This window comes from Zalophus californianus, chromosome 6, assembly GCF_009762305.2.
Source record: "Zalophus californianus isolate mZalCal1 chromosome 6, mZalCal1.pri.v2, whole genome shotgun sequence".
In the NCBI taxonomy this organism is placed as follows: Eukaryota; Metazoa; Chordata; class Mammalia; order Carnivora; family Otariidae; genus Zalophus; species Zalophus californianus.
This window is the reverse complement of record NC_045600.1, coordinates 83,078,495-83,095,108: the sequence shown is the minus strand read 5'-3', so window position 1 is coordinate 83,095,108 and position 16,614 is coordinate 83,078,495. Positions and strand designations below refer to the sequence as shown.

At 48.6% G+C, this 16,614-nt stretch overlaps 1 protein-coding gene across 3 annotated transcripts in view; it reads left to right on the top strand.

Moving 5' to 3' along the window:
* INO80 (INO80 complex ATPase subunit) overlaps positions 1 to 2,066 on the top strand; it is a 132,099-nt gene extending 130,033 nt beyond the window's left edge. For 2 of the 3 annotated variants that reach the window (XM_027570069.2, XM_027570070.2), the window contains one exon: positions 479 to 2,066. In XM_027570069.2, coding sequence (XP_027425870.1) covers positions 479 to 696 — 218 coding nt within the window. In that variant the 3' untranslated portion in view covers positions 697 to 2,066. The remainder of the gene's footprint in view (positions 1 to 478) is intronic. The other variant, XM_027570068.2, reaches the window with a different exon arrangement.
* Positions 2,067 to 16,614: the final 14,548 nt, after the last annotated feature.

Here is a 16,614-nt window from a genome sequence, read left to right as displayed (position 1 = left end):
AATTTGAACTGGGTCCTTGAAGCAGCAGAGTTTGGGGAATAGAGGACATCTTGTGAAGTGAAGGAGGAGTGATTAGGAGCAGCTAATCACAAGTGGTGTCCCAAGAAGCAAGAGGGAATACGTAAGAAAATACATTAGTGCCTAAGAAGTTACACACCATCCTGCAGCGTTGGCTTCCCCACGTTGTGTGACGTGTGCTCTGCCCTTGAGCATCGAGGTGACATCTTACTCCTTGTGGATGAGGTGATGTGGAGAGGCTGAGTAGGTGTTGTTCTTCCCTGAAAAACACATCCCTCTTACAGAAAAGACAGTTGACAGGAGAGCAAACAAAGGTGCTACGAAGAGGTTGGCAAGGAGTGGGAGGGGTTTCCTACAGCCTCACCTCCAGCCCAGACTGCAGCAAGCAAGGTCAGGCGCCGGGGCAGCTCAGACAGGCCTGGTGCCTATACTCTTCTTGTCTCTTTCTCCATCCCCACAGGAATCTCTGCCAGCAGTCCTCTTCAGACGTCTCTTGTTCGGCCTGCTGGCCTTGCTGACTTTGGACCTTCAAGCGCCTCTTCTCCCTTGAGTTCCCCTTTGAGCAAAGGAAATAATGTTCCTGGGACTCCCAAGAGCCTCCACTTGACCAGCAGCCTAGCCCCAGACTCCCTGGTCCGGAAACAGGGCAAAGGCACCAACCCCTCTGGAGGACGGTAACCGCCTGGACCCTCTGGCTTCCTTCAACCAAACCAGGGGCCAGAGTCCTGGCCCACATATGGTCTTTGGATGGCTTGCCCAGTGCAGCATCTTACATCCCAGGTCAGAGGGCGGACATGACCGGTTGCAGCAAGGGAAGGACAGGCAGGTGGTCGGTGTGAGCACTTTTCTCACCTGTGTCTCAAGAGGGGTGCTCTGGGGGGGCCTGTGAGGAAGAAGGCCCAAGGACAGAGATCGGCCTTGCAGCATCTCTAGTGAACTCTACAGCCACATCTTAAACCTCGCACTGGGGAAGGGCCTGACATAGACCCCCTGTAGATGCTCAGGCACACAGTCTCCATCCCTATTCCACTTGAGCTCTGGCCATGTCCCTTGCAGAGGCTCTGCAGGTGCTGTGAAGAACCTTCCACAGTGGGAACCTCTTAGGGCTGTGATTTCCTGTCGGGCTAGGAAGGAAGGAAATCCTGTATCTGGCATCCTCGGTCTTTGGGCAGCTCCCCGGGTCTCCAGGCTCCATTTGCTAGAGTGTCAGCACCGAAGAGAACAGTGAGCGTGAAAAGGTTAGTGAGTGGCTCATGAGGGTGACAGAGGCCAGAGGAGGCATGCCCGGAGGCACTTGTTTTCCCAGCGTTTCCTCCCCTGTCCTGCATGGTTCACGCCAGAGAACCTTCAGGTCCCACCAGCAACCGTAGCAGCAGCTTCCACCCCGGGACTCCCAGAAGCCAGTAAAGAGACCAGGAGCCATCTCAATCAGCAGGACATCCTCACTGCCCCTCTTGCAGACTCCCCTTGCCCTTCCTGAATGCACAGTCTCCCCACCCCTGCCCTTCAGCCCCCTGCTTGGCTGTATGCACTGTCTGTATTGCACTGAGAAAGGAAGGGACAGCCGGAGTGAGGCGGAGAGGATGGAGAAAGGGCAAAGCTCAGCACCGACCCGCCCGGCCCCGGCCCCACCCGCCTCAGCTTGCTCCCCGCCCCCAGAGAGGCAAAGGGGTGGTGTTTGCATGGGAGGTGTTTCTGCCTGCCCCCAGCCTGATGTCCCTGGTGGAGGAGGTGCTTCTGGGCGGGCCAGCCTCTAATTTGCACACCTGAAAATCGCGGAATTGAGTTTAGACAGATTGATTTTTAAAACTTTTTTTTGGAGTAGGGGTGGTAGGGGAATCATTTAATTTAAATCATTAAGATTCCCATGCCCAAACCCAGACTCTTGTGTACAGATGCTATTTAGAGGGAATCAGAAAAATGCCAAGCCTTTTTTCTCTTTGAATGTGCTGTCTATTTTTATAACTGAACTTGTACATATGTATAAAGAGAGACACATCTTTCTTTTACTAACTGGAGAAAAAAATCTTAAATAAAATGGAGTGAGATAATTTTATGTAAATCAGGGTGTCTGTGGTCTTTGCAGCTGCCTCTCTTGGGGGCATAGTAGGGTTCTTGGAGGAATATGGCAGGGTTAAGGGGAAACAGAGCCCCAACATCATTCCTGTGGTCAGAGAGGACAGGTTGTCACTGGGATGAGGAGTGCTCTGTGGGCACTTCCTCAGTGGCATTTTTAATCAGGCTTAGGAATTTGCCTTCAGCCATCAGAGAGGAGGTCTGACCAGTCCCTGGCATGCTCGAGGCCAGGGCCCTCAGGTTGTGAACTCATTATGACTCAGGACCTAGACTCTTAAGACTCAGGTGTGGATGGCTTGGTCTGGTCCACCGTCAGAAAGCTCTAAAGTGGTAATCTGAATACTGACAGGTTCTTTCTCCAGAAACCACAGATCAGAGATGATCCTGGCAATGTGTAATGTGTCAAATCCCCAACTAATAGGTACAACTTTATGGTCCCAATTTCTAAAACTGTGGTGTGTGTACACAGATGTGTGTATTGGCAGTTCGAGTACACTGTGGGTCAGTTAAGGCAGCAGAAATACTGTGAACGGAATTCAGTGTTCTCAAAATTAGCTTGTAACGGCTGTAATTTTGTAACAGTGAACGAAAACAGTGAAATATGTTGCAGTGATTCCAAAGACATCCATGCTTTGAAAACTTAGCTCTCCAATCAGTTGGTAAAAGATCAAGTTCCCAGCCTAGACTGGCAGTTGGTGTTTCTCTGATGAGCGAAAACACTGATAGGCTCTTGCGTCACCTTCAGGCAGGGCTCGTGCTGTTCCCAAGTATGCTGCCTGTGTGGCCTCCCGAGCCTTGGCTCACCCTGCATACCCTTGATCGGAGTGGGCTGGCTCCTGAGTAGCGGCTGCTCACCCAGTCACAGGGTCAGCCCTTTCTTCATTTTGTCGGTCTCCAGTAGCACTATCATACATGCTGGGTCTTGTTTTCCCTGCTGCTGGTAAATTTGACCAAGGCCTCACGCAGAACAGACCAGTGTCAAGAGCCCCAACCTACCATGCTCTCTTGTCATCACCACTATGGCTTGTGGTCACAACAAGCCCACTAGGAAGGGTCCTCTCCAGTTCTCATTACTCAGCAAGGCCCCCAATGACATTGCTGCTGGAGCCTTGCCAAGGTTGGCAGTGGCCACCTCTCTGGAGACCTGACAACTGGGACAGCTTTGTCCAGATGTGGGTAGGCTAATGCCCCTGCCTGAAAAGCATGTTGAGTTTTGGATCAGAGGCTTCTAGTCTTCTCGGTCCCCATACATGCTACCATACTCCCCTTTCACCCATTTTTAATCCAGTCCCCAAAGAAACACAGCTAACATTTCATAATGAGAAATGCTCACCGCCTTAATGTTCCTCCTCACCTGACCCTCCCTTCCCTGAGGATAGATGGATGGGAATTGAATCTCAAAAGTGAAGGCTTCAAGCTCATTAGACAGTCCCCAAGTTGTGACTCGTGCTCTACCCACTTTCTGAAGACTTGTCCATCGCCCATGTGAGAGAGCCCAGTTCTTAGGAATGCAGGGAAGCAGTCCCCGAACACAGAAAAAAGGCTGGAGAGGACTCCTGCCTGCTAAAGGAAGTGTCCCTCAGGAAGCCTGGAAGCCCAGGCCTTAGAGTGCAGGTCTGCCCTGGACCACAGTGAGGCCTGTCCCATTGGCCAGGATCACCTCGCCACATGAGTCAATTCTGGGGATCCTAGGTAAGTGAATTTTAAGATTGTGGGTCTATACGAGCAGCCCTGGAAATGCAGGGTCTGTGGTGGGCTTACTATCCCAGTGTCTATGTGTAGGGGTTTGTTGAGGCACCCAGGACTCTTCTGGGGACACACCAGGGCTTGCTTGTGTGTCTCTAGTCCTGAGGTTGGGCTGGGCAGGAAGCAGGGCAACGGACTGTGAGCAATGAGCTGGGTTCTTATGCACAGCTTTGGCCCTAGTGTCCGCCAGCGTGTTCCATCTATGGAGCCTTGCTGGCTTGCAGGTGCAGTCCACACCCCTCACCTGTGCCCCTCACAGCAGGCCATCTGTCAGTAGAAACAGATCTCCCTAGGGGCACCTGGCTGGCTCCGTCCGAAGAGCAGGTGACTCTTGATCTTGGGGTCCTGAGCTCAAGCCCCGTGTTTGGGTATAGAGATTGCTTTAAAAAATCTTAAACATCCCATCAATGCCAAACTAGATGCTGAGGCAAGATTAGCAGGTTTTAGCTGACTTCAAGTTTTAGAGATTCTCAGATGGACCTCCAAGGCTGCTGTGAGTGAGGAGAACAGGGGCGTGGCCGCCCCAGTTAACCAGCTCCGGTCTGCTGCTACTGCCAGGCGAAGATTCTGTGTGGAGTTCAACTGCAAGGAAAAAAAAGAATTTGAAACCTGAACCATCCCTTAAGGCAGTGTTTCTCAAAGGTGTAATATGCATGAGTCACCTTGGGATCTTGAATTGCAGATTGAGTTTTAGCAGGTCCAGGGTGAGACGTGAGACTGCATTTCTAACACGTCCTAGGTGATGGCCATGCTGCTAGTCCGTGGACCACACCTGGCATAACAGGGCCTTCGAGCATCCTCCAGCCCTGCCAGCCTGAGGAAACCACCTCTGTTTGGTTGTCCCCACCCCAGCCATGAAACCCTGTGCAGGAAATACAACTTTATTCTTGCCCTGATTCCACTTAATCCACCTGATGACAGAAAATGAAAGCCTAGTATTTCCAGGAAAATTTGGCCCCATATGTATTTTTTCAGGGGTGTTTTGTTTTTCATTTTAAAACTGTCAGTTCGTGATTTTTTCCATCCCCCTCCCCTGTCGGCAGCACCTCTGTTAGACATGTTAGGTACACGAGGGCTCTGCTCTGTTGCTGTTGCTCTGTCCATTGTGGCCCCCGCCAACATGGAGCCTCTGTGCTCGCTGCCACTGCAGGGTCTGCGATCCCTACACTCACTATTTTGTGCTACTTGTCTTCTTACCATGGCCACCAGACTCCTCAGAATCAGTTAACTGTCTTAGCTCCTTGCTAAACCCTTCTCAAGGGCGTGGGGAAATTTGGCTGCTCAGAGACCACTGGATTGTGAAGCCATGCAGTTTGGGAGGCAGCTGTGGCCAGTGATGGCTGCCCGCGAGCATCTTCACAGTGCTCATTCAAACCACTCAGATGTAAAAGGTGTATGGAGGGCAGCGTCTGTTCTAGAGAAATCAGAGCCTCTGGCTGTCTTGAAACCATGTGCCTGGGCATTTGCTCTGTGGTAGCAAATGGTGCTGGGAAAGGCCCCTTTGCGGAGGCTCCTGAGGACTGGGGCAGGCGTTGGGCTATTTCAGTCCTCACCGAAACGACCCACCCATTTGTCACCCTGCAGGTAAGTGTCTGGGGCAAACCGTGCCAGGCCTCGGCCGTGGAGATACCAATCCCAGGTGGTAGTCACCGGGGCTGGGTTTAAAAGGTGGAAGGAAGGGGGAGGTGGAGGGAGGACATGCCTGAGGCCCACTTCCTGGGTGTTGAGGGCTGGATGTCTCCCTCCTCACCAGGCCTCCCCTCCCCGCACCCCCGGCCTCTTCCTAAGCTCCCATTTCTTCCTTGCTTCAGGTCCTCAGACTTGCTGGCTCCCCTTTCCTCTTTGAAACTGCCACCACAGGGCACCTGGCTGGCTCAGGTGGTAGAGCATAAGACTCTTGATCTCAGGGTTGTGAGTTCAAGACCCAAGCTGGGTGTGGAGATTACTTTATTTTATTTTATTTTTTTTTTAGATTTTATTTATATAATTGACAGACAGCGAGAGAGGGAACACAAGCAGGGGGAGGGTCAGAGGGAGAGGCAGGCTTCCCACTGAGCAGGGAGCCCGATGTGGGGCTCGATCCCAGGACCCTGAGATCATGACCTGAGCTGAAGGCAGTCGCTTAACCAACTGAGCCACCCAGGCGCCCCTGGAGATTACTTCAAAAAATTTAAAACTGCCACCACGGGCGCCAAGGATTCCAGAGAGAAAGGCTCCCCAACTCTTTCCTTCCTCTTAGGTAAGAGTTCTTTCCCAAAAGGGGACTGTGCTCCTGTGAGCAGCCCTGCAGGGCCTGTGTCTCTGCTCTCCTCCCTGTGGGACTTCTTTGTCTTGGGACCCAAAGCCCAAGAACGAAAGCCTGGGGACGCCTGGGTGGCTCAGTCGGTTAAGCGTCTGCCTTCGGCTCAGGTCATGATCCCAGGGTCCTGGGATCGAGTCCCACATCGGGCTCCCTGCTCAGCGGGGAGCCTGCTTCTCCCTCTGCCTGCCGCTCCCCCTGCTTATGCTCTTTCTGTCTCTCTCTCTCTCTGACAAATAAATGAAATCTTTAAAAAAAAAAAAAAGAATGAAAGCCTGGCTCCGGATGCTGAGTGGCATCTCTGGGTCTGACCTGGACTGGGGATTAGGCTGTAGCAGCCTCCTAAGGCAAAAAGGAAGCAGGGGCACAGAGGGTCAAAGCCACAGGAGACATGGGGAGTTTTCTAAGCTTCCACAGGAGACATGGGGAGTTTTCTAAGCTTCCCCAGACCCAGCTGGTGACCCCCAAAGAGCAGCTCTATGGGAGAATAGCCCGGAGCATTCTGAACGTCTTACCTCCTCCACCACCATCACACAACCACAGACCCCACCCTGAATCAGGCCCACCTGTGGCTGTTCCTTCCACCAGAGAAGGAGAGAAGGGCTCCCTTCCCAATTCCCAGGTGAAGGGTCCTGGAAGACCCTGGGTGGCTCTGCACCTTATCCCCTTGAAGTCCTGGTGCCACTTGCCTGGGAATGTCTGAGGAAGATGGGGGGTGGAGGGCTCAAATCCAAGGGTTGTTGGGGCAGAGTGGCTTCAGTGGTCTCAGTTTGCCCTCAGCCCAGTGGATTTCGAAAGGGCAGTATAAACTCTGTTGCCCAGAATCTTTCTGAATAGCTAAGTCTTTCAGAGAGCTGACATTTAACCCTTTGATGCATCAGAATTTATCTTGGTTAGAACTCTTTTTTTTTATTTTAAAGATTTTTATTTATTTATTTGAGAGAGAGAGTGAGAGAGGGAGAGCTCAAGAGGGGGTAGGGTCAGAGGGAGAAGCAGACTCCCTGCTGAGCAGGGAGTCCGATGTGGGACTCGATCCCACAGCGATCCCACTCGATCCCCCGATGCAGGACTCCGGGATCATGACCTGAGCCGAAGGCAGTCGCTTAACCAACTGAGCCACCCAGGCGCCCTCTTGGTTAGAACTCTTAAGAGATTTGAGGAATGTCACTGCTTCAACACACCGAACTAAACATATAGTTAACATTTCCTGAGGACCTGGGTCACGTGAGCATCTGGTGCTCAGGCTCACTGCGGTGTGACTACCGTGTGCCCAATGCTGACGCCAGCAACTACACAGTTCTTAAGTCTGAATAGGACCTGTGCCCCCTCACTCTTTGTGCCAATATGAGGTAGCCCTCTCTCTTCTGATTTACTTTTTCCAAATTCTGGGAGGCTTGGAAACCATTTTACCTAATTTGGAACTTCTGAACCAATGAAAAGTACTCTGAAGGAGGAATCATGGGGTCTCCTAGGAATAAAGTAATTGAACTTCAGTGCATGCCCCCTGTTTGGCCTGCCTTCTGGCCCTCTGATGGCCTCCAGTACCTTTGTTCTGGATAAGCCAAGTGTCTTAGATGAGCATGTTCTGGTTTTTAACCAGTTCACTAAAGCTTGTTGTCTGTATCCCCCCCCTTTTTTTTTAATTCTTAAAAACCAAAAAATGTATTGATTAACTTAAATAACTAGGAACAGCTCTGCCAAGGGGTCTAGGCAATAGATTGGTGCATGCTCACTCTCAGAAGGCAATCTGAAGGCAATGTAAGCAAATGTAGTCCATCATCCATCCGCGCTTGGGGAGAGCAAGGAAAATAAATGGGTGATCTCAAAGGCCAGTGTCATTGAACCTGATCTCCTGATCTCCACTCTCCTGTGCTTCATCTTTGTGGGAACAGGCTGGTCATCCCTAAGGACTAATTGCCAATGTCCACTGGTTGGGCCATAAATCCTCTGACCAAATAATATCGTTGCTTACATTGGTTAGGATAGCACACACTGCTGTAACTGAGACCCCAAAAATGCAGTGGCTCAAATGAGCTATAAATCCATATTTCTCTCACATAAGAGTTGGAATTCATATCTGTTCAACATAATCATTTAAGGTCCCAGGTTCCTTTCATCCTGTTTCTTGCCACTTCCATACATTGTCCTCATCTGCATGGTCAATGCTGGTTTGCAAAAACATAGGGGGAAAGGCTGGGGAGGAGGTTCACCTGCTAGCTTAAGAGTTAGACCCTTAAGTGGCTTATAGCACTTTGGTGGCTCACATTCTCAGAACAAGCTTTAGACCCAAAGACCCACCTAACTGCAAAGGAGGCTGCCATACAATATAGAAAAAGAGAATAGATTTGAATGGACAGCTGTTAGTCTTGGACACAACACTCCAAAGGAAAATGGGCAAATTTATTCAAGATTTATGTTATTTTTTTTAAGATTGTATTTATTTGACAGAGAGACGCAGCCAGAGAGGGAACACAAGCAGGGGGAGGGGGAGAGGGAGAAGCAGGCTTCCCGCGGAGCAGGGAGCCTGATGCGGGGCTCGATTCCAGGACCCTGGGATCATGACCTGAGCTGAAGGCAGACGCTTAACGACCCAGGCGACCCTCAAGATTTATTTATTAAGCACCTTCTTTGTGCTGGACCCTGTACATGCGTAGAAAATTCACACACGTGCAAATGTTCATAATCATACAGGGAAATGTTCAACCTCAATAGTCAAAGAAATGCAAAATAAAACAATGAGATTCCAAGCTTTTCCTATCAGAATGGCTAAGATTTGTTTTTTTCTTTTTAAGATTTATTTTTTAAAGATTTTATTTATTTGAGAGAGAGAGCATGTGAGAGAGCACAAGCAGGGGTGGAGGCAGAGGGAGAGGGAGAAGCAGACTCCCCAGTGAGCAGGGAGCCCGACACAGGGCTGGATCCTAGGAGCCTGGGATTATGACCTGAGCCGAAGGCCTACGCTTAACTGGCTGAGCCAACCAGGCACTCCTGAGATTTATTTATTTATCTGAGAGAGAGAGTTCCAGGCATCAGGGTGTGGGGGGTCAGGCGGGGGCAGAGAGAATCTCTGACTCCCTGCTGAGTGCAGATTCCCCACTCAGGGCTCGATGCAGGGCTCCATCTCACAACCCTGAGATCACGACCAACACCGAAATCAAGTCAGACGCTTAACCAACTGAGCCATCCAGGCGCCTCTGAGATTTCTTTTAAAGGCTTATTTATTTGCAGTGCCTGGGTGGCTCAGATGGCTAAGTGTCTGCCTTCGGCTCAGGTCATGATACCAGGGTGCTGGGACGGAGCCCCGCGTTGGGCTCCCTGCCTAGCAGTGAGTCTGTTTCTCCCTCTGCCTGCAGCTCCCCCTGCTTATACTCTCCCTCTCTCTCTGTCAAATAAAAAAAAAATAAATTAAAAAAAATAAATAAATAAAGGTTTATTTATTTATTTGAGAGAGGGAACACAGGGGGAGGGTCAGAAGGAGAGGGAGAGGGAGAGAAGCACATTTCCCCATGAGCACGGAGCCCCATTCAGGGCTCTATCTCCCGATCCTGAGATCATGACCTGAGCTGAAACCAAGAGTCAATGCTTAACTGACTAAACCACCCCGGAGCCCCTGAGATTTCTTTTTAAATGACAATTGCAGGAGTTGGGGAAGATACAAGGAAATGGGCCTTGTCACAAACTCCTGGTAAAAACAGAGGTTGATTTACTGTGAGATATTACAGTTTAAGCTTCAGGACACCTCACTTTGAAAGGGCCTTCTTTGCATAGATGGCATGGAACACTGCTTCAGCCTGGGGGAACCCCTCGGCCTTGGAAGAGGTGGTCCTGGGGCTGTTCTTCAACCTCCAGTGAAGTGGCCTTGGCCTTCATCCAGTGTTCAGATCCCATTGTTAACCCCCAGAAGAGTTCTGAACAAGACCCTGTTCACTTTGACCTGGGCTTCAGAGCCAACAAGCCCTCCACGAACCTGGCATGGTGGCTGGCACCAGAACAGTAAGGCCCTGGCTGGCTGGACCATGGGAAACCATGTTTACTGAGATCAGTGAGCGATGCCTCGCCCAAGCAGGCATCTCTGAGGAAGTTACAGAGGTAGCAATGGGACACTTCCCAAAATGATCAATAAAAAAATGTATATTAAACACTTTCAGGGCACCTGGCTGGCTCAGTCGGAGGAGCCTAGTGCCTCTAGTGGATCTCAGGGTCGTGAGTTCAAGTCTGATGCTGGTGTAGAGATTACTTAATTTAGAAGAAGACATTTTCTATTTTTTCTAGAGAAAGTGCAATTGCAATATCATTATTGCTTGAAAAGGCCATCAAAGAATATGCAGCCCTCCACACCCACTAGAATGACTATAATTAAAAAGACCAATAATAACAAGAATTGATGAAGATGTGGAGAAATCAGAATCATTCATTGCAGAAGGGTAACATACATAACATGCAGGTGCCTTGGAAAACAGTTAGCAGTTCCTGGAAAAGTTCAGCATAGAGTTACTGTGATGGCTGGTTTTATGTATCAATTTGACTGGGCCACAGGGTACCCAGACATCTGGTTAAACATTGTTCTGGGTGTTTCTATGAGGGTGTTTTTGGATGAGCTGAACATTTAAGTCAATAGACTAAGAAAAGCAGACTGCCCTCATTCAGTAGGTGGGCCTCATTCAATCAACTACAGGCCTGAATAGAACAGGAAGTCTCACCCTCCCTCCAGTAAGAGAGAATTACTCCTGATTGCCTTTGGGCTGGAATGTTGGCTTTCTCCTGCCTCAGACTGGAAATGAAACATTAGCTCTTCTGCCAGCTCTCGGGCCTAACTATACTATTGGCCGTCCTGGGTCCCCAGCTTGCTGGCTCATCCTGCATATCTGGGGACTTGTCAGCTTTCCTAATCACATGAGCCAATTATGCTAGATCTATCTTATCTATCTGTATGTTAATCAATGAGATAGATGATAGATAGATAGATAGATAGATAGATAGATAGATGATAGACCTATTGGTTCTTTTTTTTTTTTTTTAAAGATTTTATTTGTTTATTTGAGAGAGAGAGAATGAGAGAGAGAGAGCACGAGAGGGAAGAGGGTCAGAGGGAGAAGCAGACTCCCTGCTGAGCAGGGAGCCTGATGCGGGACTCGATCCCAGGACTCCAGGATCGTGACCTGAGCCGAAGGCAGTCGCTTAACCAACTGAGCCACCCAGGCGCCCAGACCTATTGGTTCTTTATCTCAAGAGAGCCCTGACTAATAATGTGACTTGGGAATTCCATTCCTCCATATAAACCCAAGAGAAATGAAACACATTCACACAAAACCTGTACACAAAGGTTCACAGCAGCATTATTCATAATAGTCAAGTCAAAAAGTAGAAACAACTCAGGGCGCCTGGGTGGTTCATTCCGTTAGGCATCTGCCTTCAGCTCAGGTCATGATCCCAGGGTTCTGGGATCAAGTCCCACATCAGGCTCTCTGTTTAGCGGAGAGCCTGCTTCTCCCTCTCCCTCTGCCCCTCACCCCCGCCTGTGCTCTCTCTCTCTGTCAAATAGATAAAATCTTTAAAAAAAAGAAAAGTAGAAGCAACTCAAATGTCCATCAACTGATGAATGGATAAATACAATGTGTTGTCCATACAGTGCATTATTACCTAGCAATAAAAAGGATTGAAGTACTGACATGTGCTGCAATGTGGATGAAGCTTGAAAATGTTAAGTGAAAGAACCCAGATACCAAAGATCATGTATTATATAATTATGAAATGTGCAGAATGGGCAAATCCATAGAGACAGAAGGTGATTCAGTGGTTGCCTAGGGCTGGGGGCATTGGCTGGTAACAGGTTAGGGATGTGAGGCCTCTTTTTGGGTTAATGAAAGAGTTCCAGAGTTGACTGTGGTGGTAGTTGCATACCTCTGTGAGCCACTAAATTATACATTTTAAAGGGTGAACTATGTGGTATGTGGATTACATTTCAATAAAGCTGTTGGGTGGGGGAGAATGATACAGCCAAAAATGTCGGTGGAAAGTGTTAGTTTGAACATGAAATTGTTTGTTAACCATATGTGACTTTTTTACCTAAAAATGTGGCAGTTTCATATGTTTCAAGCTATTGGTAATTTTAAAATAATGTTATTTTATAATTTTTGAGTTATTTTTCAGCTTTTTTAATTCTAAATGTTTGCTTTTGTATTAATTTTGTATTCTTTAAAAAAAAAAAAAGATTGGGGCGCCTGGGTGGCTCAGTTGGTTAAGCGACTGCCTTCGGCTCAGGTCATGATCCTGGAGTCCCGGGATCGAGTCCCACATCGGGCTCCCTGCTGGGCGGGGAGTCTGCTTCTCCCTCTGACCCTCTTCCCTCTTGTGCTCTGTCTTTCATTCTCTCTCTCTCAAATAAATAGATAAAATCTTAAAAAAAAATAAAAATAAAAAATAAATTAAAAGAAATAAAATAAAATAAAAAGATTTATTTTGGGGCACCTGGGTGGCTCAGTCGTTAAGCGTCTGCCTTCGGCTCAGGTCATGATCCCAGGGTCCTGGGATCGAGCCCCGCGTCGGGCTCCCTGCTCCGTGGGAAGCCTGCTTCTCCCTCTCCCACTCCCCCTGCTTGTGTTCCCTCTCTCGCTGTGTCTCTCTCTGTCAAATAAATAAAAATTCTTAAAAATAAATAAATAAAAGATTTCTTTGAGAGAAAGAGTGTGCACACATGTGCAAGCGGGGCTGGGGGGCAGAGGGAGAGGGAGAGAGAATCCTTAAGCAGACTCCCCACTGAGCATGGAGCCCGATTTTGGGCGGGGGGGCTGGATCCCCCGACCCTGAGATCGTAACCCCAGCGGAAATCAAAAGTTGGGCTCAACCAACTGAGCCACCCTGTATTCTTTTTCTTAAAGATTAGGGTTTCCCCAAATTGCTTAAACTTTAGGCCTCACACATCCAGATCCCAGGAAAGGGAATGCAGAGTGATAGAGCGTTATTTACCTAGGACAGTTTGACCATATGTATCATGAATTTTAGAAATAGCCACACCCTTTGACCCAGCCACTCTACTTTTAGGGATCTATTTTCAGGGGATAATCAAGTTTGCTGTAAGGCAGGTCTTCTCAGTTTTCATGCGCAAACAGTCTCCTGAGTGGGGCTCTTCTTAAAATGCAGACTGCGATTCAGTAGGTGTGGGGAGCTCCCTAGATTTCTGCATTTCCAATTAGTTCCAAACGATGTGGAGGCTGCTGGTTCACAGACCCCCCCCAGTCTGAGTAGCCAGACTGCAGAGGACATTCTTTGGCTGTCTAGCCAGCATCTTCCCTTTCTGCATTTGTGCAAAAGCCACAGGGGTAGGCCTAACCCCCCCCACACACCCTGCCCCAATGACCTGGCATTCGTGGGCCGGAGCCCTGGCCCAAGGCAATCAGAGCCTAGTCTCCCTCCCTCCTGGCTATTTTGTCATACGTTGGCCGGAGGGAAACAGCCCCTAAACTCTCTCTCCCACACCCTCCATGGGTGCAACTTGAAAGCTTGTTGCCCCAGGGGCTAAGGGTGAGGTGAGAAAAGAAGCCAAAGCCCTGATTGAGCCTTGCCTGAAACTCCCTTTTTAACTTTTGGGTTTTGCCAGTTAATCCGATTTGGTTTAATTAAGCCCACTAGACCTGGATTTTCTGTTGTATGCAATTAACCTAAGAGGTTCATAGCAGCATTATCAAACCTTGCAAAAGATTGGAAACAACCCAGATAGAAACTATAGGATTGGTTATGTAAATTTTTGTACGTTGATAGGATGGAATATTAGGTTAGCCATTACAAAGCATATTTTCAGGAACATTTGATTACATAGGAAAATCCTCACAATTTAATCTTAGGTGAACAAGTAGCACACAAAGTAGTAAAGTGTGATCAGATGGGTCTTTTCACTTGCCTATGTATATAAGGTAGGTTTTTTAAAAAAAATTATTAATAAACTTTTTACTTTGGAGTGATTTTAGGTTCACAGAAAAGTTGCAGAGGTGGTGCTGAGTGCTCCTGTACCCCCCTCACTCAGTTTCCCCTGATGATAATGTAGGTTTTTATTTATTTACTTAAAGATTTTATTCATCTATTTGACAGAGAGAGAGAGAGAGCACAAGCAGGGGGAGCAGCAGAGGGAGAGGGAGAAGCAGGCTCCCTGCTGAGCGAGGAGCCCCACGGGGCCCGGGATCACAACCTGAGCTGAAGACAGATGCCCAACCACTGAGCCACCCAGGGGCCTCCTAATGTAGGTTTTTAATAGAGTAGTAAGAGGGCAGACTAGAAGGACAGTTTCCTGGATGGCAGAAATGTGAATCAATTTTAATGCTTTCTACCATTCTGTATTTTCCAAACTTCCCACTGTGATTATGTGTCATTTAATTATTAATAAAAGAAGTAAGTGTTTCTTAGGGAAATTCAGGGGAAAAAACTCAAAAGCAAGAAGAATTACTTCCCAGAATAAAGCTTTCTTACAAGGCATCTCCCTGTTTCAGTTTGGTTCATGTGATAAAGTAACATGGCACCCCCACCCCCACCCCCGCATACATAACAATAATGTTTTCAAGGGGACTCAGAGAAGCTGTACTTCAGGCAAAGGCATGACCTGGCATTTCACATACCTTGGGGAGCTAGTTTAAAGCAGATTATGTCCTTTTTCATGCCTCAAATTAGATTCCGAGCATTGACAGAGTCCCTACTTCTTGCAAGGCTGATGTTCTGGTTTACCTGAGCGTAGGGCCAGCTTTTCCTCCGGGTGGGAAAGGGAGCCCCTGCCTGGCCCACCACCCAAATAAGTACTCTTAACTGTTCAGGGTTGCTTCCACCACTGCTTTATGCATGGGCCCCTTTTCTTTTTTTCAAATCTGCATTGTATTTTGTTTATTTATTTATTTATTTATGTATTTATTTAAGATTTTATTTCTTTGACAGAGAGCACAGTGAGAGAGGGAACACAAGCAGGGGGAGTGGGAGAGGGAGAAGCAGGCTTCCCGCCGAGCAGGGAGCCCGATGCGGGGCTCGATCCCAGGACCCTGGGACCATGACCTGAGCCGAAGGCAGACGCTTAAAGACTGAGCCACCCAGGCACCCCTGCATTGTATTTTATTATATATTTGATTTATTTACTTATGAATAAGTAATAAATTTATATCGTTCAAAATAAAAAACATAACAAAAGGGCATAAGAAGAAAAAGTCTCTCTCCCATTCTATCCCCTGGCCTCCAGTTCCCCTCCTGGGAGGCAAACTGTGTTGACAGTTTCTGGTGATTCCTTCCAGACATATTTCTATGCTTTTTAAAAGACATGATTGTATTCATGCTATGTATCTAACTTTGTATGCTTTTTTTCCCTCTCTTAACATTAAATGGTAATGTTAAGAGAGTACTATAGAGAAAGTAACAGGAGTAAATAGTCTTACTAAATATTCATAAGGACTGCAGATGTGCCATGGAAGCGGGGCGGGGGGGGGGGGGGCAGCCATTCGGTTGTCCTACTGCTGGACAGCTAGTGTTTTCCCCCCCAAAAGTCCTCTGATTGTGTCCAAACGAAACTACCGCCTGGGTTCAGCCAGCATTTGCGTTTGGTTTGGACACTGATTGGCCGTTGGCTCCCCTGGGACCCAGGGCTCTGGGGTGAGGAGGAGGCCCAGGGCCCAGCCCAGAGGGATGAGCGGGTGGTCTCTGGCCTTCAGGGGCTGGCTGTGTGGTCCTGGCCAGCAGGGGAGATATATTTAGCTGGGTCAGAGGCTGCTGGCTCTGTCATGACCCAGGAGGACTGTGCTGTTGGTAAACAAGCCAGAATGGAGTGACTTCAGCCAGCCTGTCCTTCCTCCTTCCTCTCCCCGACTTGCTGGCGGGGCAGGGCCTGAGAGAGGTGGAGGAGGGCCTGACCAGGGAGTGGGCTCATAGAGAGAGGCTCCTGCCAGGCACCCAGCAGTCACACGGCCTGTCTCACTGCCCCAAGTTTGTTTCTGTCATTTCCCTGCTCGCTTTCTGCCCCCCCCCCCCCGCCCTCCCCAACTTGGCAGAGCCTGGGCAGCCCGGGAAGCTCTCCCTTTCTCCTCTGCCGCCTCCCGCTTTTCCCTTTCTCTCTCCACCTGGTCAGCCTGACTTGACCTTAGTGCTCTGAGAAGTAGCAGAGTTTGTTTATGTAGTCATTCATCCTAGTCAACTCATTTATCTGTTTATTTGTCCGGCAACTCTCTTTTGAGGGCCTGAGATAAGCCAGGCTCTGTGCTGGGCACCAAGGGTATAGCCATGAACAGGAAGGTGTCAGCCCCAGGCTTCATGGAGCTGACGCTCTAGTGCGGTTAGAGAATCCAGTACCTAATTAGGTGTTGGTGAAAAATAATAGTGTTAAAGGGTAATAATAAGCAACATTCACCCAGTGCTTTAAAGCGTACAGTTTTTCACTGATAGCTCATCTAGTCCCAAGACTGTGAGAGGTAGCTATGATTATCAGTCTCACTTTAAAGATGAAGAAATTGCAA